Source organism: Gymnoscopelus microlampas, assembly GCF_963454915.1.
Source record: "Gymnoscopelus microlampas genome assembly, chromosome: 2".
NCBI lineage: Eukaryota > Metazoa > Chordata > Actinopteri > Myctophiformes > Myctophidae > Gymnoscopelus > Gymnoscopelus microlampas.
The window spans coordinates 10,590,174-10,615,478 of NC_139939.1; the positions used below are offsets into that span (position 1 = coordinate 10,590,174).

At 42.8% G+C, this 25,305-nt stretch overlaps 1 protein-coding gene across 1 annotated transcript in view; it reads left to right on the top strand.

Annotated features, from left to right (window-relative positions):
* The window catches only part of tusc3 (tumor suppressor candidate 3), a 214,528-nt gene that overhangs the window by 169,346 nt on the left and 19,877 nt on the right, over window positions 1–25,305 (top strand). Inside the window, exons 7-8 of the mRNA XM_084077551.1 lie at window positions 14,368–14,431; window positions 18,641–18,715. Of these exons, the coding sequence (XP_083933677.1) occupies window positions 14,368–14,431; window positions 18,641–18,715 (139 nt within the window). The remainder of the gene's footprint in view (window positions 1–14,367; window positions 14,432–18,640; window positions 18,716–25,305) is intronic.

Below are 25,305 nucleotides of genomic sequence, written 5' to 3' on the forward strand. Positions count from 1 at the left end.
TATTTTGGTATGATAACCCTTCCAATCTTGTAGCTTAATGGCAGTTATCACTACCTACCGGCTAATGTATCCGGTAGGAGACACAAAGTAGAATCTTTGTGTCTCCTACCGGAAATACACCCAGGCATCAAATTATTGCGACAAAAAACCAAATATATCCATGTATTCAAGGCTTCATGGGCCAATGTATTCATTGGCCTGTATTCATTGGCCTCATTTCACACCAGGGGGGGGAATACTTTACTTGGAAAGTTCAGGAAGTGTGAGGAGGTCAGATGCCATTTATGTATATGTGGGGTTTATACAGTCACGAAGAACGTGGAAATCAGTTTTTGGAAATAATAAAACCCCAAAAAGTCATGGAAGTTGTATAAATCAGTCAGTTTTATAAATATTATAGCTCTATTATATGCTCTGGTCCACCCGGGAAAAACCCTCTAGCTACTGTTCCTATCATTTTACAGGCGGTTATGCCTGAGTCTACTTGCTCTTTTTGGTAGTGGCAGAGAATACAGAATATGCCAGACAAATGCAAGTCGAAAGTCATACTGTGTAACTTGTTCAATTAAAATACACGTTTGATATAATCTTTCAGGCACATGAAGCTGCTTTCAGATCTGGCAATGCAGCCCCCCCCCCCCCCCCCCCCCCTACCTCTCCCTCTCCGCAGGCTTCAAAATGTCTAATATGGGGTAGGGATGGAGCTCGTTAATTTTTATTGATAATGAGCACCTTATCGAGCCTGCTTATCGAACCGAGCTTTTATCGAGCCCACTATCGATCTTTTTCTATTATTAAGAAAAAAGACGTGAGGCGAAAAATTCTGAACAGAACCGGTATCTTTTTTTATTGGCCAGTTGTGACAGTGAGTTTGTGGCTGACCACTATCTAAAATTAAATGAAGATGACAAAAGTAAGAAATATTTTTGCCTATCATTAAAACAACCATTCATATAATGTGCAATAAGTGTTAAATGGCTTTATATTATGAATAGTACTGTAATAATTACTATAAAATCTCCATGTCTCTTCAACTTTTTATAAACAAAAAATGTTATTTTTCTATTCTTTTTTCTTTGTTTTAACCAAAATATATCACTTGCACTACATTTTGCTAGGGCCTTCAAATACAGTACTTTTCTAACAGACAGAAGGCAAGTGACCTTTTTACTTTTGGAAAATAATATTGAAGAAACGGTTAATGTGTGTACTGTCACTTTAAAAGCGCAATGTATACTTCATCGTACGACGGTGTCACGCACCAAACATGGCCGATCTCCAAGCTCACACTGCGTCTGTTCGCACCACGTTGTGAGCTTGTAGATCTGCCATTTTCGGCAACGATAGACTGAGGGACGGACAGCGCTGTTTGACACAACTTGCAGCTACACTTTTTAAACATGTTTGTGCCAGCGTGGGTGATTAGATTTATTTCTTGATCGCCTCTTGTTTTGATAGTTTAGACATGACGTCATGGGCCGCTGCACTCGATAACAGGCTCGACAAGCCTAAAGCTTATCGAAAACCGGGTCTCGATAAATTCATGCCCGGGTATATAATGGACCCGGTTTTCGAGCTCCATCCCTAATATGGGGGCCACGGTGGCGCCGTTGGTAGTGCCGTCGCCTCACAGCTAGAAGGTCCTGGGGTTCGATTCCCGCCGGGGATGCTGTGGGCGCTGGGGGGGGGGGGGGGGGTGTCCTCTCCTCCGCATCATCAGCGCCCATACCCTAGGTGGTGTTGGTGAAAGGGCCTTTCTGTGTGGAGTTTGCATGTTCTCCCCGTGTCTCCTAGGGTAGGTACCCTGACTAAACAGATGCAGTAATCCTGGTATCTATACTGCCTCCCCCTGGTCAGCCGGGGTGCCTGATGGAGGGGAAAGGAACTGGTTGGAATAACATGTTCCTTCCATGCACTACGTCCAACCAGGGAAACTCCCCCCCCTGTCGGGTGATAACAAGGCTTGTTAGCTCCTCATGTATTGAAGGAGGCATGAGCTCGGCTCTGGGCTCTCCCTAGGCTGGCAGAGGGAGTGTAGCGCCCATGATTACTTAGACAATTGACGCTGAGTGAAAAAAATGAGGTTGCAAAATTGTTCGATCAAAATTTAAAGAGACAAAATGTCCACTATTGCGCCCATCCCCAAGAAATCCAAGGTTCGAGCTTGTGTATCTGCTACTTTTTGCTACTTTTGTGTGATGCTGTAGTATGATCAAGTAGGGCATTCATTTATGAAAACACACAAAAAGTTAAGAGTATGGAGATAAGAGGTTTCTGCCCGACACCAACGTTATATTGTTTTGTTATGTAAACTCAGGGCAAAGTTACAAACTCTGCCTTTAAGTAAAACAAAAAAATAATGATAAAAATAATAATAATGGAGTACTTCTTCCACCACTGCCTTTGTTAAGGCGAACATTTTGCCTCCACAGACACACTGAGGCATGCTGGCTGTAATCCCTGTGATGAGGAAAATCACCAGTGCTATTTTAACTCCCAAGAGTGTACACATGGAAACCAAGGGTCCATTTGGTTCCACTTGTTCAAGTTTTGGTTCCATTCGTACACCGGATTATAGTGTGTGTAGTTTGTGACCTGCTCTACAAAAATGAGTCAGACGTGACTGGAAGCTCGTTTGCAGACAAAAAAATAATAATAATACATTTTTTTTTATGGCAAAGAAAAACTTTGGTTTGGGGCTGTTTTTGAAGTTTTTGTTCGGAGACATAACCCATTAAGACCTGGAACGCATCTGTGTCACTTTAGATTTCTTTGGCTATTCAAAAATAGCAGATATACAAGCTCATAGCGCGGCACCGAGTGCCGCGCTATGAGCTTGTATATCTGCTATTTTTGAGTAATCGTGATTTTTTTTGATTTTTTTTTTTTTTTTTTTAACTTTGGATTTAGAAAACATTTTTAAGAATCGCCTCAGGTCTTAATGGGTTAAATAAAACAAACCCTTGGCTTTTTCATTATGTGTGATTATCACTGCCCAATTCAGATAAGAAATATGTATTTGACAGCGGTTTTGAAGTGGTTAGAAGGTAACAAGATATTCCGTTTGACGACGGCGCTCAAAACAGCTTTGCAAACAGCTTTGAGCCTGTGCGTTAGTTTTTGTTGCGTCTGTCTTGTCTAGGACTTCAATGCATGTGGGTAGGCGTGCACGCTTGTTTGTGTGTTAGCATGATGCCACTCGATAAGATTCTCCTGAAAGGAAAGCCGTGTTGTGTTTCCACACCGTATGCTGTGAGGTATTTTTGTATTCTTTTATTTTTCCCCTCACAAAGCTGAATGTGGCAACACTGCTGTATTGTTGTTGTTGTCGGCTGGAGACCTGTATTGTTGTGTTTGTGTTTTATGTGAGGCTTTCTTACCCTGGATAACCAGCTCCTCTGGCTGCTTTGGCTACTGCTCTTAGGGTAGCCTATACCTCTTGTCCTATACGCAACACTATACCAACACTTTACTTAAAGGATCTACACCATGAATTTAAAACATAATAATAATATTTAATATCATATTTTTATGTCCCTCAAACGTTTTTTCAAAAGGTTTGAGCCTAAATCAAGCCTCAGATATACTCATTCCAACTAACTTCTCTCTGGCTTATAAAGCACTTTCACCTGCGATACCACATTGTCCTGTTTGGCACGGGGCGCTATTGAGCCAGTTTGTGTGCATGTTATCTCCTGGTTCTGTGTGGAAAAAGTATTTTTTTTATTTTTATTATTTATTTTTTTTACTGAAAAACGGGAGGGATTGTACCCTGACGTCACGTCAGGGTTTTTATTTTCTTGGTTGGAACTGAAAAATCAAACCCTGTGTGAAGAGAGTGGTGCCTTTGATGAGCCCCGTATTGATGCTGTCATCAATATTTGTTTATTGGACATACATACATACGGACGGACACACAGACAAAGTCAGATATAGGAGTGGTTGTCACCACTCAAAAAACGGGAGGGATGGTACCCTGACGTCACGCCACGTCAGGGTTTTTATTGTTTTGGTTGGAACTGAAAAACGGGAGGGATTGTACCCTGACGTGACGTCACGTCAGGGACAAAATCAGTTTGGCCTGTTTTGAGACCAATTTACAGAAAAGCCCAGATTTGCTGTGAAAGCCTGAGTGTTCAAACGGGGGTATTTTTGGGGGATAGAAGAGAGGTAGGGGAGACCAAAAACACACAAAAAAAAGTTAAAATTCATGGTGTAGTCCCTTTAAAGGTCGCTGCGTTTCAAGCTTGTGGACGTGCTGCTCGTGATGCTTTTGTGTGACGCTGTAGTATGATCAGGTAGGACGTTCATTTACGAAAAAACTAAACGTTGAAATATGGAGATAAGAGGTGTCTGCCAGAGAGCAATGACATGCATTGTGACTGAATATTATCATCACCTCATGTCTGCTCAAAACCATGCTCTCTCTCTCTTTCTTTCTCTCTCTCTACGCTCTCTCTCTCTACGCTCTCTCTCTCTCTCCCTCCCTGTGTCCCTGTGTTCTTTCTACTTTTCATTTATCCCTCTCTCCCTGTTTGAGTGGCTCCTGACCTTTACTGAACAAAACGAACGCACGCACGCACGCACAGACACACACATATGGCTACATATTCACACAAAAACATACACTCAACAATGACAGAGACGAAATATAATCCAAAGCAACCCTAAATCGAGAGAGAGAGAGAGAGAGAGAGAGAGAGAGAGAGAGAGAGAGAGAGAGAGAGAGAGAGAGAGAGAGAGAGAGAGAGAGAGAGAGAGAGAGAGAGAGAGAGAGAGAGAGAGAGAGAGAGAGAGAGAGAGAGAGAGAGAGAGAGAGAGAGAGAGAGAGAGAGAGAGAGAGAGAGAGAGAGAGAGAGAGAGAGAGAGAGACTATTGTCATCATGAGAAATTAGTATTGAGAGTCTAATGTCAGAGCCATTAAAAGATCGACAGCCTGTATCTCTGCACAGGATCGGTATCGCTCAGAGACAGAGAGACACACACACACGAACACACGCGCACACACACACACACACACACACACACACACACACACACACACACACACACACACACACACACACAGTCTGCAGCCAAGCTGTCACTGGCAGACTGTTCACAACAGGCCGGACAGCAGACTGTGTGTGTGTGTGTGTGTGTGTGTGTGTGTGTGCGCGCGCACATATGTGTGTGAGTAAACATAGACATAAAAGCACTGGAAGGCGAGGCTTGGGGGAAATGATTATTTAGATTGCTGCCTTGCTGAAACACTTGATGTCAACATCATTTCAATACAATCGCGTTAGGGTGAGAAGCCTGTGTGTGTGTGTGTGTGTGTGTGTGTGTGTGTGTGTGTGTGTGTGTGTGTGTGTGTGTGTGTGTGTGTGTGTGTGTGTGTGTGTGTGTGCGAGTGCGTACCCACACACACACGCATGTATGTATGCATGCCTCTAATTTGCTTGGAAGTCTGACAAATAGGTTGCTTGATACCACGGCATTTCCTGCTAACATAAACAAGGCTTTTAATGTCAGTGTATTCAAATGAGTTTGCAAACACACACGAGGCGGGTCATGTGTACATACTACACGCATGCACACACGCACACACACACACACACACACACACACGCACACGCACACGCACACGCACACACACACACACACACACACACACACACACACACGCACACACACACACACACCCTGACTTGGTTTTCAGTAAAGGTGTTCAGATTATTTTGTAAATTACTATGTAGACGTTTCTATGGGGTTTCAATTGCATCTCACCATTTTCACATGCCTTATTTCCTATGCAATAAATCTCTCTCTCACTCACACACGCGTGCGTGCACACCCGCACACACGCACACAACCTGTGTCGTCGTCAGCCTCAAATGTAAAACAGATTGTTCTCTGCACAATGCTTGGCTGGATACAGAAGGCAAACCATAATTTAAAGTTGACATGGATTTATTCACCTGTGTGTGTGTGTGTGTGTGTGTGTGTGTGTGTGTGTGAGAGTGAGAGAGAGACGGACAGACGGACGGATGTGAGTTAACTGTTCCATTTGTCTCTGTTAAACCAATGATCTGTGTCTGCTTTGCCGGTTACATAACTACACTATAGGCCTTTAATGAAAACATGCACACACGTGTGCTCTCATGCCCGCGTGACCACACACACACACACACACACACACACACACACACACACACACACACACACACACACACACACACACACAAAGTGCACACGGCTACATCTTTTTTTCTCTCACACATTATGTCTCTTGTTCTACACACACACACACACACACACACACACACACACACACACACACACACACACACACACACACACACACACACACACACACACACGATACAAACACACATAGTGCACACGGCTACATCTTTTTTTCTCTCAAACATTATTTCTCGTTCTGCAAGCAAGCAAGCACACACACACACACACACACACACACACACACACACACACACACACACACACACACACACACACACACACACACACAGCTACATAGACTGCTGCCTCGCCCGTGCCACACTAATGAATGGAGGTCCAGCATTCTAATCTATCAGATTAATTGGAAGTGCCTGCCACTGGATTGAGGAATATTTCATCCCTGTTTTCTTTTTTCCTTCTTTCTTGCTCACAATTGCAATTCCTATTCATGTTGGAGCAGTTAACATGCAGAGAGCAGTGTGTGTGTGTGTGTGTGTGTGTGTGTGCGTGCGTGCGTGCGTGCGTGCGTACGCGCAATACATAATATATGCACACATTCCTTCCGACATCCGAACCTTACTTCAGAAAGGGAGGTGATATCCTATATTAAAATTGGCTTAGGCATAACCATAAACAAACCCGATATGCCCATATATAGGCATATATGAAGATCGGTGTTTTGAGTCACATATCCGACCGCTATATGTCTATATATGGTCACGTGCATAATATGGGACCGACCGACTTCAAACTCGGCGAGCGCATCGCCAAGGACTCGAGGGAGTCTGGTGCTCGTTACATATAGTCGGATATGCTGTTGTCCAGAACCGCTGATCTGACCGATATGTCCATGTATGGCCATGCTAATATACAGGTTATGGCCATATACTAATGCCATTAGGGATCTCCAAAGGGATAACGACTGACAGATGCAGAGATTTCCATATATGGGCATAAAAGGGACACAGACAGACAGACAGATACAGAGATCTCCATATATGGGCACAAAAGGGACACAGACGGGTACAATGCATACCCGACACTATGCCTCAGATATATTGGTCGAATCGGTGGTGCAACGTAGGTGTGAGGGCTCTATAGCAGTGATTTTCAGCCATTTTAATTTCAAGGACCCCCAGTTTGACCTGCATTAGGGCTACGGACCCCCATTTAATGACATGTCTATCTCTGGGACCCCAATTTATATTGTAAAGTCAATGTCAATTTAACTCTTAAGTGTACAAATGGAACCAAATGGACCCGTCAGGGTCCATTTGGTTCCATTTGTACACGCTCTGAGTTTCAGACACATAAGGGTCCATTTGGTTCCTAACTAGCATCATTTAGCTGGGGACCCACTGGAACTCCCTTAAGGACCCCACTTTGAGAACCAATGCTCTAGTAGCTACAGAATGACGTCATTTCGAGTTTCGGAAAAGCGGTCTCAGAACCTTTCCTTTGGAACCCCATGCCCCTCCAGATGTCCTGACTTTCCCAAGTACCTTTCCAAACAGAAAGATTTTCCGACGTGGGAAAAGTATGTTCAATATATTAAGTATACGTATTGGCCTTTATTGAGTGAGTGAATGGATGTTCTGCCAAGGAGTTTAGAACATGAACAAAAAGATGGATCCACATTTACAGTACCTGCTAAAAATGCATTTAAAGGTTTTAAGATATCTGGATATGCTAAATTTTATGCATTCATTTAGTCATTCATTCATTCATTCATAAAATAATGTCAATTGGAATACGACCCATTCCTGTAAACAAAAGCGACACGCAAACTCCTCGCTGTAGCCCCAAACCCGGAGTATTGGCACAAGGAGCACAGATTAAATAGAAAAAGGTAATTAACTCAGAAAAGTGCTTGTGTTTAATGGTCAATGAAATCATCTTTAAAAAAAAAAGACAACAGCAGCAGCAAATGCTTTTCTTCGAAAGGCAAAGAGCCTCGTAAAACAAAACAAACAACATCCGTTTCCCCGGCTCTGTGTCGTGTGTGTGTGTGTGTGTGTGTGTGTGTGTGTGTGTGTGTCGTGAGCTCTCGAGAGTAAAATCGGTTTCTCCTTTGACTGCGCTGCCGCCGGACCCCCGAGATAAAACCGCCTTTCTGTTCTCCGCGTCCCCCCCTACTTTAACCCCCCCCCCTCCCCCGCCCCCTCCCCCTCCCCGCCCTACATCCGTCTGTGTCGGTGGTCGGCGGGGAGGAAACAAGAAGTGTGGGCAGCCGAGTGGAAAAGTGTGGGAGCAGATAGACAGTAATGATGTGTAGAGATCCGACCACGGTCTGCAGACTCACAAAGACCCTCTGTCTCTCTCTTTCTCTCTCTCTCTCTCTCTCTCTCTCTCTCTCTCTCTCTCTCTCTCTCTGCCTCTCTCTCGCTTGACTCTTCCTTTCTTTTACGTTGCCATGTATTCAACAAAACGTTGCTGCCGGTCTCCACATTCTAACTTTTTGTGTATTTCCTTCTTAAATTAACACATTGAGTGCCAGGGGTTTTTCAAAACAGGGTACCTCCAGTGCCTGGAATTTTTGGACCTTTTTCAAGTAGTCTCAAAACATTTTCAGTGATCACCGTCCTCACGGTGATACCCTCATTACACACATAGAGGTCTCGTACAATCCGGGGAAAAAGATTAAAAACATTCGGTAATCCGTTCCATAGTTGCAGCCAGTTGAAAATAGTCGAAAATACATCGTAAAAACAAAAAGTACACGGAAGTGTACTTTTTTGAAGTCATAACTTAACAAGGAAGTGGATTGGAGTCTAAATCTTCGTAAAATGATATCTCCTGGTGCTGTGAAGAAAAAAAAAAAAAAATGTTTTTTTTTTTTCTTCATATTTTTTCCCAAAAACGGCCATAACCGTTTTTGGCACACCTCGTTTGGATTATGAAAAACGGTCCGGACCGTTTTTGGCACTCAATGTGTTAACGGCCTTGATCAAACTACAGCGTCACACAAAAGTATCAAAAGTAGCAGATCTGTAAGCTCGAAACGCGGCGCGAAGCGACGCGTTTCGAGCTTACAGATCTGCTACTTTTGATACTTTTGAATTTGTATCCTGAAAAGTAACAGTTTTGGACATATGAGGTTTCTACCCGACAGAGACGATATGTTGTCCCTCGCTGTCTTTTTCTTACGCTTTCCTCTCGTACACACTCTCACTCTCTCTCACACAGACACACACACACACACACACGCACACACACACACACACACACACACACTCACAGACACACACACAGACACAGGCAGCCGCCTCGGCTATCAAGTCGTTAGCATTGATTCGTTCAATAGGTCTCCCTCTCCAATAGTTTGGCATTCTGCTGGAGGGAACGTTTATACCAGCTTCAATAGATGACAATCTGTGCAGACGACACTGCTACTGGAGTCCTTTATTCAGCACCCCCACTCACAATACACGCCGTTACACTCTGTACACTGATAGAAACACACTCACTGGCCCTCATTTATCAACGCAGCGTATAAACCGTCATATATTTTTCCATATATTCGGCCGTACACCAACGTCGAAGTCACATTTATCAACGCATCCTACACAGCTGATCCGAGCGTACACTTGGTCCCAGCGTTGATAAATGTCACGGCTGAATTTAAATAACACGCCCTTAAATATTCTCAAAACGCCCCGATTTTACGACATGAAGACGAACCAGAATACGACCAAAGACATGAAAAGCCAATAAGAAACAGTTTCCCCCGCTGGCCTCGCCGCACACTAGGGCATTAACAGAATAATCGAATATTCGAATATTCGACTATCAAACCGACTATTCGACTATCAAACCACTATTCGATTATTCGATAAAAAAAAAAAAAAAAAAAAAAAAGTTTTTTTTTTTTTAGATTTTTTTAGATTTTTTTTTTTTTAGTGGCTTTTCTGCAGCAGACACGCAGCTGTGAGCTCTGGTGTGACGTCAACTCGCATTCCTTGAGTCCAGTCATCAATGTCATTGAAAAAAAAAAAAAAAAAAAAAACTTTTTATTTTTTTTATTTTTTATTTTTTTATTATTTTATTTTTTATAATCAAATCGATTAATCGAATATTCGAATACTTATAGGTCGAATAATTCGAATACTAAAAATCACTATTCGTGAATGCACTACCGCACACGCACACGCCTCTCTCTCTCGCTCTCTCTCACTCACACACACACACACACACACACACACACACACGCGCCCGCCCAACTTTGTCTTTCATGTCCGTGTCCGTAGCGTAGCGGTACATGAGACTCGGGCGGAATGCAGTGATTCCGTGCCGCCACGTTAATATTGGAGCGTCGGGTTTATATCCTTAACCCAGCTAGGTTGTGTAGCCTACATAACTCTCTATGACATAACTCCATAACATAGGACAAGCTACTGTACGTTTGTAGACCTCACTGTCAGTGAAAAGATGGTCGGGGCTCCCGAAAATTCTCTCGCAGAAGCACTGCTGCGCTGCTGCGCTGAAAATAGCAGATCTGCAAGCTCACAACGCGTCGCAATGCGACCTGTTGTGAGCTTGTAGATCTGCTATTTTCAAATAGCCAATGCAGCCATGCAGATCTGCAAGCTTAACCAAATGACTGTTAAAGCAGTTTGTTTAAATTACTTTATAAAATGTTATATTTTCACAGGGATTATTTATTAGTGTAGATATACAATTTGGAGTGGATATATGTGTCCAGATGCCTCTCAGACAGTCAAACAATGCTGCTCAGCAGGTCTAGAATGGAATAAACGGGCGCAGCCAACGTCAACAACTGGTCTCGACCAGACGTGAGATCTCAGCGTAAAGTAGGATGAAGCCCACGTCAGGATATATTGATAAATGCCGAAACGTGCGGTGATTTCGCCGTACGCCCATTATTTGGGCTGCACCGCGTTGATAAATGAGGGCCACTGAGTCTCTGACACACGCACACGCACACACGCACACACACACACACACACACACACACACACACACACACACACACACACACACACACACACACACACACATATATTTGTATTAATGCGTAATGTACTTTAACTGCCAGAGTAATAGTGTGACGCTACTGCCAGCGATAACGAAAATTTTTACTGAACTTTGGAAAATCATGGAATATTATCCGTGATCGCCGTCCTCACGGAGATCCAGCAGTTGCGGTAATCTGTTGCACAGCTGTGGCCAGTTGAATGTGGCTTGTTTGTTGCCATAAAGCAATAGGAACGGAGATAAAGCCATTTTCCCACAGGAAATAAGCAGGAAGTAAATGACGTCATCTGGCAGTGAAAGTATCATTCATAGGGTAGCGAACAGCGCCATCAGGTGGAGAACCAATGAAAACACAGATCTTGTCATTCTCGTCAGTGGCAGGCTGCGCCTTGGCAGAATCCGACGAGAAATCTCGTCAGTGGCAGGAAAAGAGTTAATATACTTGTGAGGACGTCAACATTTTAGGACATTTTTTTTTCCATAAGACTAAAGCCGAAAGATGTTCTATTTTTCAGTGCACGACACCAGCATGCAGCTAAGTACAGTATAAATCAGGTGTGACTCTAATCCTGACTCTTAAACCTAACCTCTAAATGTCTAATCCTAACCACACCCTGAATCCTATTCTGACTGTAAACTGTAAAATCTCTAAATCTCTCTCTCTCACACACACACACACACACACACACACACACACACACACACACACACACACACACACACACACACACACACACACACACACACACACACACACACACACACACACACACACACACACACACACACACACACACACACACACACACACACACACACACACACACCCATGCACTTGTGAGCGGTTGGCTAACTGTCATCATGGATTATGAAATCACAGGTTGCCAGTTTAAGCAAAATAGAGACATTCAACTTTGTTCAGACCAAGGACCCCTTAGCTGAAAGAGAGAGAGAGAGACAAAGCAAGGACCCCTAGTACACTTGTGTTGCAGATTAAGCCTTTTCATAGATGTCATAGATATACTAGTACCTTCATTGAAAACCCTCAATACTTAATAAACCTGACCTTTGCTTGTAGATCTGCTATTTTCGGCAAATGTTGCCCACATAATATGGATGCTAGTTTGAAGCAAAAAAAAAAAAAACATCCACCCAAATTTGGCCACCTATAGGGGTCTCAGACCCCCTGTTGAAGATCTATGTACTAGACAACTGAAATAGCAAAATACAAGCAACATAGGGTACTGTTAATGGAAACTATCAATTGTAAAGACTGTAAATGGATTATAGAGGATAGCTGTGTGTGTGTGTGTGTGTGTGTGTGTGTGTGTGTGTGTGTGTGTGTGTGTGTGTGTGTGTGTGTGTGTGTGTGTGTGTGTGTGTGTGGTAGAGGTCCACTGACCTCTCTGCCCACTCAGTGGAAACAATAGCAGTTGCGCACGCCCACACACCCTGCCTGTTTCTCACAAACACACACACACGCACGCACGCACGCACGCACGCACGCACGCACGCACGCACACACACACACACACACACACACACACACACACACACACACACACACACACACACACACACACACACACACACACACACAGGTTGGCACACACAACATGCTCACACACACAACATGCTCATGCACGCATGCATGTGCGCACGCACACGTATACACACTGCAAAGCCCAAATGCATGTCCGTGATTTTAGATATTATCCTGGCTTGTAAATAAACACACACACACACACACACACACACATACACACACACACACACACACACAAAAAGCCGTGTAGAGATATCATTCAGAGTGAAAGCCAGGTGGCTGTTTCCAGATGTACCTATGAAGCTGTTCTCACCACCGCGCTAGACGCCAGATAGCATTCAGCCAGGCACACACACACACACACACACACACACACACACACACACACACACACACACACACACACACACCCACACCCACACCCACACACACACACACACTCTCACACACACACAGACTGGACCGGCGTGTAAGCAAACAGGACATTGCGTTCTGGTTCAGCGGCCACAGGCAGTTTGTCCTCGTCCGTAAAGTGAAGAAGATAGCATTTAAATGTCAACCGGTCCCGGTCTGGCGTCGGTTCTTTTGTGTGAGGCGACGGGCCGGGCAGGCGGGCCGGGCGGTACGGGACGGCGCGTCTTGTGACCGCCGCGGCGCTCTGCAGAACGAGACACGTTTGTCTGGAGAAGTTGTGACCTCCTCCTCTCGTCTGGGGCGCTTTGGGGACTTTGCAAAGTGTCCGTTCTCAGCAGTTGTGGAAGAAAAACCTTTATTTTCCCTTAACCACTTAATCCCCAGCATCCGTATTGTGGGGAAAGCTTTTGCAGAAAATAGCAGATCGATAAGCTTGTCAATCGCCTATTTTCGGCGAAAGCTTTCCCCACAATTACAGAAGACACTAGTATAGAGCCCTGAGGGACTCCGTTCAACGTGGGTTTAAGTGGTTAAAGGGGAATACCGCTCATTTTCAACATTGAACTATGTCTTTAATACACCTTAGAGCTGTTGTGTGGAAATAAGAGTGGCTGAGGGGGCGGATCATGGCACCCCGTCTTTAAGTACCAAAAATACAATTCTGAAACATTTTTAAAACCTTGTGAAATGGGACATTCTGCATAATGGTACTATAAGTATATTTTTGTGCCAATACTTTTGTACTTTTGCACAAGTAAAATGTTGAATACAGGACTTTCTAACAGAATATTTATATATTGTGGTATTGATACTTTTAGTTAAGTAACAACTCCTCTCAGTCGGGTGGGGACAAAACAAACTGTTACTTTTCACGATTAAAATAAAAAAATATAGCTAGTAGCAGATCTACAAGCTCAAAACACGTCAGAGCCTTCATTAGTATAATTGGTAACACCTGTGAAGGAAGTAAGAAGAGGCCCAATTTTCTCCAAAATGGCTGCTGTGCATAGAGCCTATTCCAATGGATATCTGTTTGGTCTGTGGCGCTTTGCCGATTGCAATTAACGCCGTTTTAACACATTTTTTTTCCTCTCTCTCTCTCTCTCTCTCTCTCTCTCTCTCTCTCTCTCTCTCTCTCTCTCTCTCTGTATGTGTGTCTGTCTCTCTGTCTGTCTCTCTTCCAGAGTTACATCCACGGCAGCAGCCAGGCTCAGTTTGTTGCAGAGTCTCACATCATCCTGCTCCTGAGTATCCTTTGACACCACGGACTGTGTGTAGTGCGTGTGCGTGTGCGTGTGCATGTGCGCGTGTGTGCGTGTGTGTGTGTGTGCGCGCGCGTGCATTTGTTTTTGTGTCACTACATTTGATTGTAAGAGTGGATGTTTGAGCTTCTGTATTTGCCTACGTTCAGATATGTATTGCGTCGGTGTGTCTGTCTGTGTATCCAAAGGTCTAAAATCTAAAAATCACTCTGAAACGAACAGCGCCTGTGTCCTACTGCCAGTAGGACACAGAATTACCTCCAGTATTTATTTTTTGGGTTATGTATTTTTATTTCACCTTTATTGAACCAGGAGTAGAGATTCAGAAACTCTTTTTACAAGCGAGGGAGCCCTGGCCAAGAAACGGCAGCATAAAAAAGTTCCATGTAAAACGAAACAACATAAAACAGCACCATAAAAGTTATTATAAAGAAAAACTCAAAAACAGTAATAACATTACAGTACAAAGTGATTTAGTATTCAGAAGCAGGACATGAGCATTCAGTGGCCAAGTAGTTCTCAATCATATTTTTTATAAACTTCCATGCAACTTCCAAGAAGTCTGGTACAGTTGTTCTCATAGTGGGGTCCGGGAACCCCCAGGGGTGCGTGCGTGCGTGCGTGTAAAATATGTGGCACCAGGGGTAGGGGTGGGACGATATATGGGTATCTCACGATACGATATCTGTGGCGATATTAGGCCCTCGATAACAATAATATCACGATATTCGATATACTGCGATATCACGATATATTGCATGAAATTTCACCAACGATATATCACGATAGTCCTTGTATTCAATTCATAAACTCATAAAATACCACCAAACAGTTCAAAATCATCATTACACAAATACAGTCGGAAAAACAACGTATCACAAACGAAACGTTGTTGTCTTTTTTTTATTTTTATAATATCGATATTTTTCGGCAGTATATCGATTATTTATCGCGGGAGAAAGTGTTGCGATATCGATATATCGCCCCACCCCTAATCTAAGGGGTGTACTGGAGGTGGGGTGAAGTGGAGCGCCGCTCCACTAGTTCAGAGCTGCACATGCATGGACATGCACATGCGCACCCATGTGTGTCTACCTCGCATATCGATCAAAAACGACCATTCGCAATTAAGTAGTGACAGTGTGAATTACAGTGTGAATAGGCTCTATTCACAGCAGCCATATTATCACTTCCTTCACAGGCGTTACCAATGATACTAATGAAGGCTCTGTTCCATTTAGTGTAGCACAGTGGTTTCCACGACCCCCATAACTCTGAGAGTGTACAAATGGAACCAAATGGACCCGTAATTTGTACACTCTCAGAGTTACACACCCATAAGGGGCCATTTGGAAGCCCATGAGGGTCCCTGGACCCCAACTGTAGACCCACTGGTGTAGAGTGTTTCCAGTGAGCCAACATGCACACACTATCAGCACCCTGAATCTGTTTGACCAGAATGGAACAGAGCCTTCATTAGTATCATTGGCAACACCTGTGAATGTCCTCATAATATGGCTGCTGTGAATAGAGCCTATTAACATAGGAATGACCTTGGCTGGATGCATATCAATGGTCCATCGGGTGACCTGCTAAGTAGCCTACTGTAGGTGTAGACATACTGTCGGATGTTCTGTCTGAAGCGGTCCAAAGAGAACGTTTGGACAACAGTGGCTGATGGATTCATGATTGCTAATTCAATTACAGAGGTGACGTCTGCAAGGTAAATGCATATAACAACACTAAAGTATCCCCATTATGCAAGTCAAATAGAATAAAATGTAATATACGGTATATTGTGGGTTAACAAATAGGCTTACATGTTAACCCATTAAGACCTGGAACTGTGTCATTTTTAGATTTGAGCTCAAAAGCATTATTTTACACTTTGGGCTATTCAAAAATAGCAGATATACAAGCTCATAGCGCGGCACCGAGTGCCGCGCTACGAACTTGTAGATCTGCTATTTTTGAAAAATCGGGAAAATGTGTGCAAATCTTTGAATATACACATTTTTAAAGCAAACATTTTTAACTCAAATCGTTGCTTCCGGGGGTCCCTGGAACAACATATTTTGATGGGAGTCCGCGGCCAAATACATATCATTTTGGGGGTCCTTGACATGAAAAAGATTGAGCACCACTGATATAGAAACATTTTTCAGAAAACTGTTGAGATTTAGGAGACACGTAGAATCGGCTTCAGGTCTCAATGGGTTAAAGAGCTTATTTCAATCGGCGATCGCTCACGTGCGTGCGCGAGCGAGTGTATGCGCACGACGTAGCGCTCTACTAGTTAAAAAATCCACAGTACACCCCCTGCCCTGGCACACTGTATCAAAATAAGTTGTCTGCCTCCCTCAACATGATTTGAATGGCTGTTAAGAGAATCATATGCAGCTCATATCTGACTGACTTGGTTAGGTTTATAAAACAGTTTAGGGATATAAACCTGTCAAGCAGCCCAGCGTTATAGTTTTTTTTTTCTTCTTTTGTTCATTTGAACAAGTGGAGGCAAGGATGCATCCCAGCCATTTAACAGGCTGCTTGGCAGCCAACCCGTCTTTTTATCCGTGTAGCATTCGCATTTTTCATCTTCTATCAGTGGAGTGCCCTGTCATTCTTTTCAGTGGAAGTAAGCTTGTTAGATGTGCATTTTGCGCATCGGAATCATATTTCTTCAAATATCATTGGTATTCTGTCATCCCCACAGGAGGATCTAGTTATCCGTTGAGTTTATGTTCACTCCACAGGGAGTGTGTGTCGTGGACAGAAGGAAACAGACCATGGCGACACAATGTCCTTATTCAAACTTTACCTTAATGTGCTAATTTGTTCCAAACGAAGCCAATGCTGTGCGTGCGACTACCAGTGTTTTTGCTGTTTTCCATATAATGAGTACCAGACTCAAGGTTGGTCTTTTATATGAGTCCCGGAAAGTCTCTGAATCCTGAATGCAATTTGGTATTTTTTGACAAATTGCAGTGTTCAATGTGTGTGGTTTTAATTACGGTTATATTCATGTATTTGAAAAATGTATCTGAAAAGGTTTAACAAGCAAAATCCCAAATCTTACAAGTTAATATGCAAAAGGCATCTATTATACATAGATCATACTCAAATAAAGACTAAGTAGTGTATGGGGTGTAGTGTATCCTGTGTTAAGGCTTACACAAGATAATAAATGCATTTTAGTTTTCCTGTAACAAAATAAGAACTACTTAATTAAAGATTGTTTATACCGCAGCCTCTCTCTCTCTCTCTCTCTCTCTCTCTCTCTCTCTCTCTCTCTCTCTCTCTCTCTCTCTCTCTCTCTCTCTCTCTCTCTCCCTGCCTCCTCTCAATGAAGAGTGCCTTTACGTTAACAGAAGACCTCTTAACGTTCTTTTTACTTTTTTTTATCTCCAATCCAATCTACACAGTAACATTCTCTGCGGCCAGCTTGACCCTGTGCCCCGTACAGTCATACACATGGACAGCCTGTTGAGTAAACGCATGCATTTCAATGTGCACCAATTATCCACCACGCTGTGTCCAAGGCTCCATATCTCTGTGTGTATTTTTAGTTTTTACTCTATTATAGGTTGCTATGCAACCACTTGAAGCCCTTTAAAAAATATTTATTCTACATTTCAACACAGAAATGCATCGATATTAGAAAGTACATTGACTTTGTGATTTGTACTTTTGAGTACTTGAGTTACTAATACTTTGTCCAACGCTCTTCGGTACAGAAGCAACATAATAAGAAACCTATAATGCAGCTACAGTACTGTAGAATACATTCTGGCTGTGACTGGGGACCAAATTAAAAACTTGCAATATACTGTATGCAATGCCTGTTTCACCAGTGTGTGTGTGTGTGTGTGTGTGTGTGTGTGTGTGTGTGTGTGTGTGTGTGTGTGTGTGTGTGTGTGTGTGTGTGTGTGTGTGTGTGTGTGTGTGTGTGTGTGTGTGTGTGTGTGTGTGTGTGTGTGTGTGTGCGTGCGTGCGTGCGTGCGTGCGTGCGTGCGTGCATGCTTGTGTGTGTGTGTTTATTTTGTTTATTTTAATGTTATATTATTTGTGTTTTGCCAATTATTTGGGGACCCACTTGCAATATCCTGACGGCCCACAGGTTGGGACTCGCTGCCCTAGGTGGTGTGTGTGTGTGTGTGTGTGTGTGTGTTGTGTTGCCTTGACAACGGTGTCCCAGACGCAGCGATCACCATGGGGATGGTTCTACTTAACGAGGCTGCTACCTCCAAGGGAGACGTGGGCAAGAGGAGGAGTGAGTACAGTAGCACATACACACACACACACGCACGCACGCACGCACGCACGCACAGAGACACACAACGACCCCTATCTCCATCCCTCTTTCATGTCTATCTGTGTGTCATCTGTCTGTCTGTCCCTGTCTCTCGCTGTCTCTTCAGGCCAGTCTGTGTGTGTGTGTTCTCTCTCTCTCATTGCACAGCACTTTGAGCTGCATTTCTAGTATTATGAGAATTAAGTGCTATATAAATAGAGCTCATTACCATTAAACACGGTAGTTAGGGTCACTGTCTTAGAAAGTGTCAGTCGGTCAGACAGACAGCAGAGTGTGCACAAGTTTCCCCAGGAGCTTACTGGAATAAAGGAGGTCCAGGAGCTTACTGGAATAAAGGAGGTGTGTCAATTATGGATATCATTTCCTGTTGTCAGTCATTCAATTCATTTGAGGGATCAAATCAGTCAACAATAATGCAGGAACACAACCTGACAGAAATCTGTCAGGTTGTGCAGATCTGCAAGCTCCAAACGTTGCGCGAGGCGACACACCTGAATCCCCATGCAGTGATGCAGGTGTCACAGCAGCAACAGCAGCCAGTCAGAATGAAACACAGGACAGGAGTTAGGCTACTGCTAGGAGCAAGTGTCAAGAGCCATCATTCATTTGAATCAGCTGTGTGGAGGGGGTTCTTGTAGGGAAGTAGGCAGATTAATCTATTCAGTGCGGGAATGCATCTACAAACTGGTTTCTGAAAAACGTATGTTGCTATAATATCAGTGGTGCCCAAACTTTTTCATGTCAAAATTATATGTATTTGACCACGGACCCTCATCTAAAAATATTTTTTTCCAGCCATGGACCCCCCCAGAAGCAAAGATTTGAGTTACAAATGTTCGCTTTAAAGAATATAGGCCTATATATTCAAAGTTTTGCGCACATTTCTTTTTTAGCAGATCTACAAGCTCTACAAGCTATGAGCTTGTACATCTGCTATTTTTGAATAGCCAAAGACATCTAAAAATGACACAGATGCGCCCCTGGATTGAATGGGTTAATATGACCCGTCTTCAGATTTCTGTCAGGTTGTTGACATCGACACTATTGTTGACTGACACGGATCAGTCTTAACCCATTAAGACCGGGGACGCATCTGTGTCATTTTAAGATTGATTTGGCTATTCAAAAATAGCAGATATACAAGCTCATAGCGCGGCACCGAGTGCCGCGCTATGAGCTTGTATATCTGCTATTTTTGAAAAATCGTGAAAATTAAGGCCTCAGGTCTTAATGGGTTAATGAACTGAATGAAGTCATTCAGGAAGCGATGCCCCATAATTCACGCTAAGGCCTCATGGGACACACTGGAAACTTATGGATAATGAAGATGAAGATGGGGAAGTGGGCAGACAGAAGATGATGGCATTTTATGACAGAGCCCCACACACACTGGGTGGGTGGAGAGAGAGAGAGAGAGACGGAGAGCGTGGGTGGGGGTGGGTGGGGGGACAGCAGAGCCCCGGGGCAGCTCAGTGGAGGAGGATGGAGCAACACCAGGCAACACCATCAGATACAGTGGCGGGGAATGTAACTAAGAACATCTACTCAAGTACTGTACTTAAAGTTGCGTTATATTATGTCACTTTTCTTTCGTGAATACATGTATTATTTTGTCCAATCTGTATGGTATTTTTTTTTATGTCAAGAACCACCAAATGAATATGTATTTGGCCACGGTAGCTTGTATATCTGCTATTTTTGAATATCCAACATATCAAATATGGATAAAGTGGTTAAAGTGGTTGTGATGCTGTATTAACAAAACAGCTGGGGAACCCCTGGTCTCCCTGCTCTTCTATTTAGATACATTTGGATCCTGTGTCTAGGTTATACACACATTTATTTTTTACATGATGGTCAAAATTGGATTTCTTGTGATGTCCTCACAAGTATAGTAATACAGTACAAGTACAGTCTCTCTCTCTCTCTCTCTCTCTCTCTCTCTCTCACACACACACACACACACACACACACACACACACACACACACACACACACACACACACACACACACACACACACACACACACACACACACACACACACACACACACACACACACACACAGGGTATCACAGTAACAGTGTGCATAATAACACCACTGTCATTGTAGCATGAGGAGTATTTAGCATAACTGTCAATTAGACAGAGCAGCTGTGATGATAAGGAGCGCTTGTTTCTCTCTCCAGTTAATGACCAGGATGACCCCTCTCGCCTGGCCCCATTACTGCCTCTCAATGCACAGTCTACAATGTTTACATTATGCCTGAGGCGCGCTTGATTCAATTCATTAATTCATTGCACAGTATTATACCACAGGTCAAAAATATAGTGGACACTAATAGAGATGCACGATATTGAAATTTTAGCCGATATCAGTTAATATGCAGGGTAAAAAAGGCCAATACCGATAAATTACATTATTATATATTATATACTATTGAGCTCATTGCTGATATATATATATATATATATATATATATATATATATATATATATATATTTATTTTTTTCATTTTTAAAATCCATTAACACATTAAACGCCAAGAACGTAGTCCTACGGTCCATTAAATCCAACTGTTAAGTGCCGAGACCGTAGTGCTACGGTCCGGGTGCTTTTTCCTTTTTTTCAATTTTTTTTTTTTTTTTTCAATTTTCTACACGGACCATTTTCAGTGTAACACCACCGGAACGGAACTATTTGCGATCCGGTTTTGCCGTTTCCGTCGGCCTCCATTCTAAAGCGCACACAAAAACGCCATTTTCTCCCTTGTAGTTTTTTCTCCTCGGTCATCACTGTTTAACATAAACCGTTCTAACTACAACATGGCGGCTCCGTTTGACACGTGGTCTGCACTAGTAGACGCAGGGACATGTGCACGATGTTTACAAACAGTGCATCGCGCATTCACAAGGATTTTAACGGGGTCTATGGCGACGTGAAAAAAACAAAACAACAATAAAACCTTAGCACTGATGAGTACATTTTGAGATTTACCCTTGGCGGTGGATGTGTTAATGGTCACATTATTATTGCATCAATAATCGGTGAAATATCGGTCAATATCAAATCAAATCAAATCAAACTAGAAAGAGTGCTCCTGCCAGGTCAGGTAGGTTATTGTGGCCACCTGGTGGCGCTATAATAGGCCAATGTGAAAAGGGTGCCATTTCTTCCTCGGGCTAGTGGGAATGTGCGTGCAAGTTTTCACGGAAATCGCACGCTGTGTTCATGATTTGAGACATTTTGTTGCGAAAATGTGTTTTGGTAAATTAGACCTGCTGGTGGCGCTATAACAGGCCAGTGTGAAAAGGGTGGCATTTCTTCTTCGGCCTAGTGGGAATGTGCGTGCAAGTTTTCACGGAAATCGCACGCTGTGTTCATGATTTGAGACATTTTGTTCAAAACGGACCAATCCTGCAAACTTTGGAAGCCAACCTTAGCCAATCTGGATGGAATATGAAATATCGGACAGATCCGCCTTGATCACATGACTATAGAGATACTGTGTACCGATTTGCGTGATGTTTGGATCAAATCTGTAGGAGTAAATGGGTTTTGCACAAATCGGCCTCCTGGTGGCGCCATAAATGGCCCATGTGAAAAAGTTGGGGCAGAGGCTCTGAATTGGCATCTAGGGAGTGTCTGTGCACAGTTTCGCAGCGACCGGGCCAACGGTGCCAGAGAATTAGCTGGTAACACACGGACAGGACAGGACACACAGACGGACGGACGGACAGGGGGTAAAACATACTCTCTCGCCATGCCTTTCGGCCTGGCGGAGACAATTATGTATATAGCACACTTACAAGCGAGTGTTAGTCGACCAAAGTGCTGTACATGTCCAAAAAAATCACACCCAGTGTGAAGAGAGTGGTGCCTTTGAATTAGTGTAACTGGTTGCATCCTTGTGTTGCAATCAGCTGCAGCTGTTGAGGCCGTGTTCAAACGAACGGACGGACGGACGGACCCGGTCAAGTGTAGGAGTGGCTGGCACCACTCAAAAAAACAATGCAACGAAACAATACAATCAAATGCTGTAGTGTGATACAAAACGCGAAAAGTTAACATATGGAGATAAGAGGTTTCTGTCCGACAGCAACAACATTCTGTATGTAGGAAGGGAATTACCAATGACTGAATGACTAATGATAAGAAAAAACTCCATTCAAAGTGAAAAGTACAACTTTGATTTTCCACATTGTTTTGGTTTATTATTATTATTATTACTTTTTAAAACCGTTCATGGGCTGAATCACAAATCAGCAACCGCGAACGTGTCATTTAACCCATTATGACCGGGAACGCATCTGTGTCATGCTTTACATTTCTTTGGCTATTCAAAAAAAAACAGATATACAAGCTCATAGCGCGGCACCGAGTGCCGTGCTACGAGCTTGTAGATCTGCTATTTTTTTTGAAAAATCGTGAAAATGTGTGCACATTTTTGAATGTACATGTTTTTTAAAGCAAATCTTTCCTTCTGGGGATTCTACAAATGTCTTCTAAATCCTAACACTTTGTTTTATATTTATTATGTTGCTATAATATCAGTGGTTCTCAAACTTTTTTCATGTCAAGGACCGCCCACAATGTTGTTCCAGGGACCCCTCAGAAGCAAAGATTTGAAATAAAAATGTTTGCTTTAAAAATCTATATATTCAAAGATTTGCAAAAAAGAATCATGATTTAAAAAAAATATATATAGCAGATCTACAAGCTCATGCTATATGAGCTTGTATATCTGCTATTATTTATTTTTTTATTGCAAAAAAAAATCATGTTTAAAAAAAACATAGCATATCTGGTATATCTGCTATATATATCTGCTATTTTTGAATAGCCAAAGTATAAAATAATGGTCAGATAAGTGGCTACACAGATGCGTTTCCCGGCCTCAATGGCTTAACAGTTTGACGTGAATGGGGAACCCCCGTGGCCTTTTCCGTGATGAGCCTCAGAGAGTGCCTGCTACAATGGAAGTTGGTGAGCTCCATTGAACTCCGCCGGCTTTCTAAAATGCCAGAGCGGTGCAGCTGAAGTGCAGTTGTCACCTAGCAAACACAACACCGTTCATCATCCCAGCTGGAGTCGTGCTCAACCTTATATTAGCTGCTCTGGAGGTGGCGCGTATGAAGGAGAAGTACTGTAGTACCCACTCGCCCGCTTTTTGTTCTCCAGTGCATTCACAGCAGTGATGGAAAGAAGTACACGTAGCATTACCACTGCAGTATATATACAATATAATCTGTTATGACGTTGCTGTCGGGCAGAAACCTCTTATCTTTATATTTTAACTTGCTGTGTTTACTTGATCATACCACAGCGTCCCAAAACGTGTCGCTTCGGGCCGCGTTTCGAGCTTGTAGATCTGCTATGTTATGCTATTTTAGAATAGGCTCTATGCACAGCAGCCATATTGGGAATGAATTGGCCCCCTTCTCAGGTGTTACCAATGATACTAATGAAGGCTCTGTTCCATTTAGTGTGGCATAGTGGTAGTCTTATTTTCAAGGACACATAACTCTGAGAGTGTACAAATGGAACCAAATGGACCCGTAAGGGTCCATTTGGTTCCATTTGTACACTCTCAGAGTTACACACCCACCATAAGGGGCCATTTGGGAACCAAAATGGAGTGTATCTAGTGAGCCAACATGCACGATATCAGCACCCTGACCAGAATGGAACAGAGCCTTCATTAGTATCATTGGTAACACATGTGAAGGAAGTAAGAAGAGGCCAATTTCTTTCCAATATGGCTGCTTTGCATAGAGCCTATTAGAATCCTGAAAAGCCACAGCTACCCGACAGAGACAATAAGGAAAAGGACTGTGTTCAAAAATGTCCTTGAGTAAAAGTACAAAAGTGTTGGCATAAAAATATACTTACAATACCAAAGTTAAATGACTAACTCTTTTCAGAATAATTATAATTAAAAAAATTGCAGATCTACGTGCTCAGGACGTGGTTCAATGCGATGCGTTGTGATGCTTGTACTGCAGATCGGCTATTGTTCAAATAAACAAAGTATAAAATGGGGCTTAATTGATTAATGCATATTTTGTAATAATAATCTAAATCTACAAAGTAACTATATAATTGTAATAAAATAATTGTAGTGGAGTAAAAAGTACAATATTTGCCTTTCCGGGGTTTAAGTACAAAGTAATAAAAAGTATTACTAATGCCTAATTCATTCAAATGCCTAATTCATACTGTAGGACAAGGGTTCCAAACTTTGCAGGCCGTGACCCCCCAAAATTATCATATTTGTCTGCATGGTACAAAGTGTCTGCCTAGTACAAAGTGTCTTCATGGTACAAAGTGTCTTCATGGTACAAAGTGTCTGCATAGTACAAAGTGAGTTTGATCCCTGTGTGTATCATCCAGGCAGGTAATACTGATTCACAGCAATGCACTGCTATTTCAAGCAGCACTGTATTTCAACACTTAAAGGAATACTTTACCCTAAAAAGGTCATTTTCAGTCTTTCAGATTTTTCATATTCCATCCTGATTGGCTAAAATTGGCCTCCAAAGTTAGC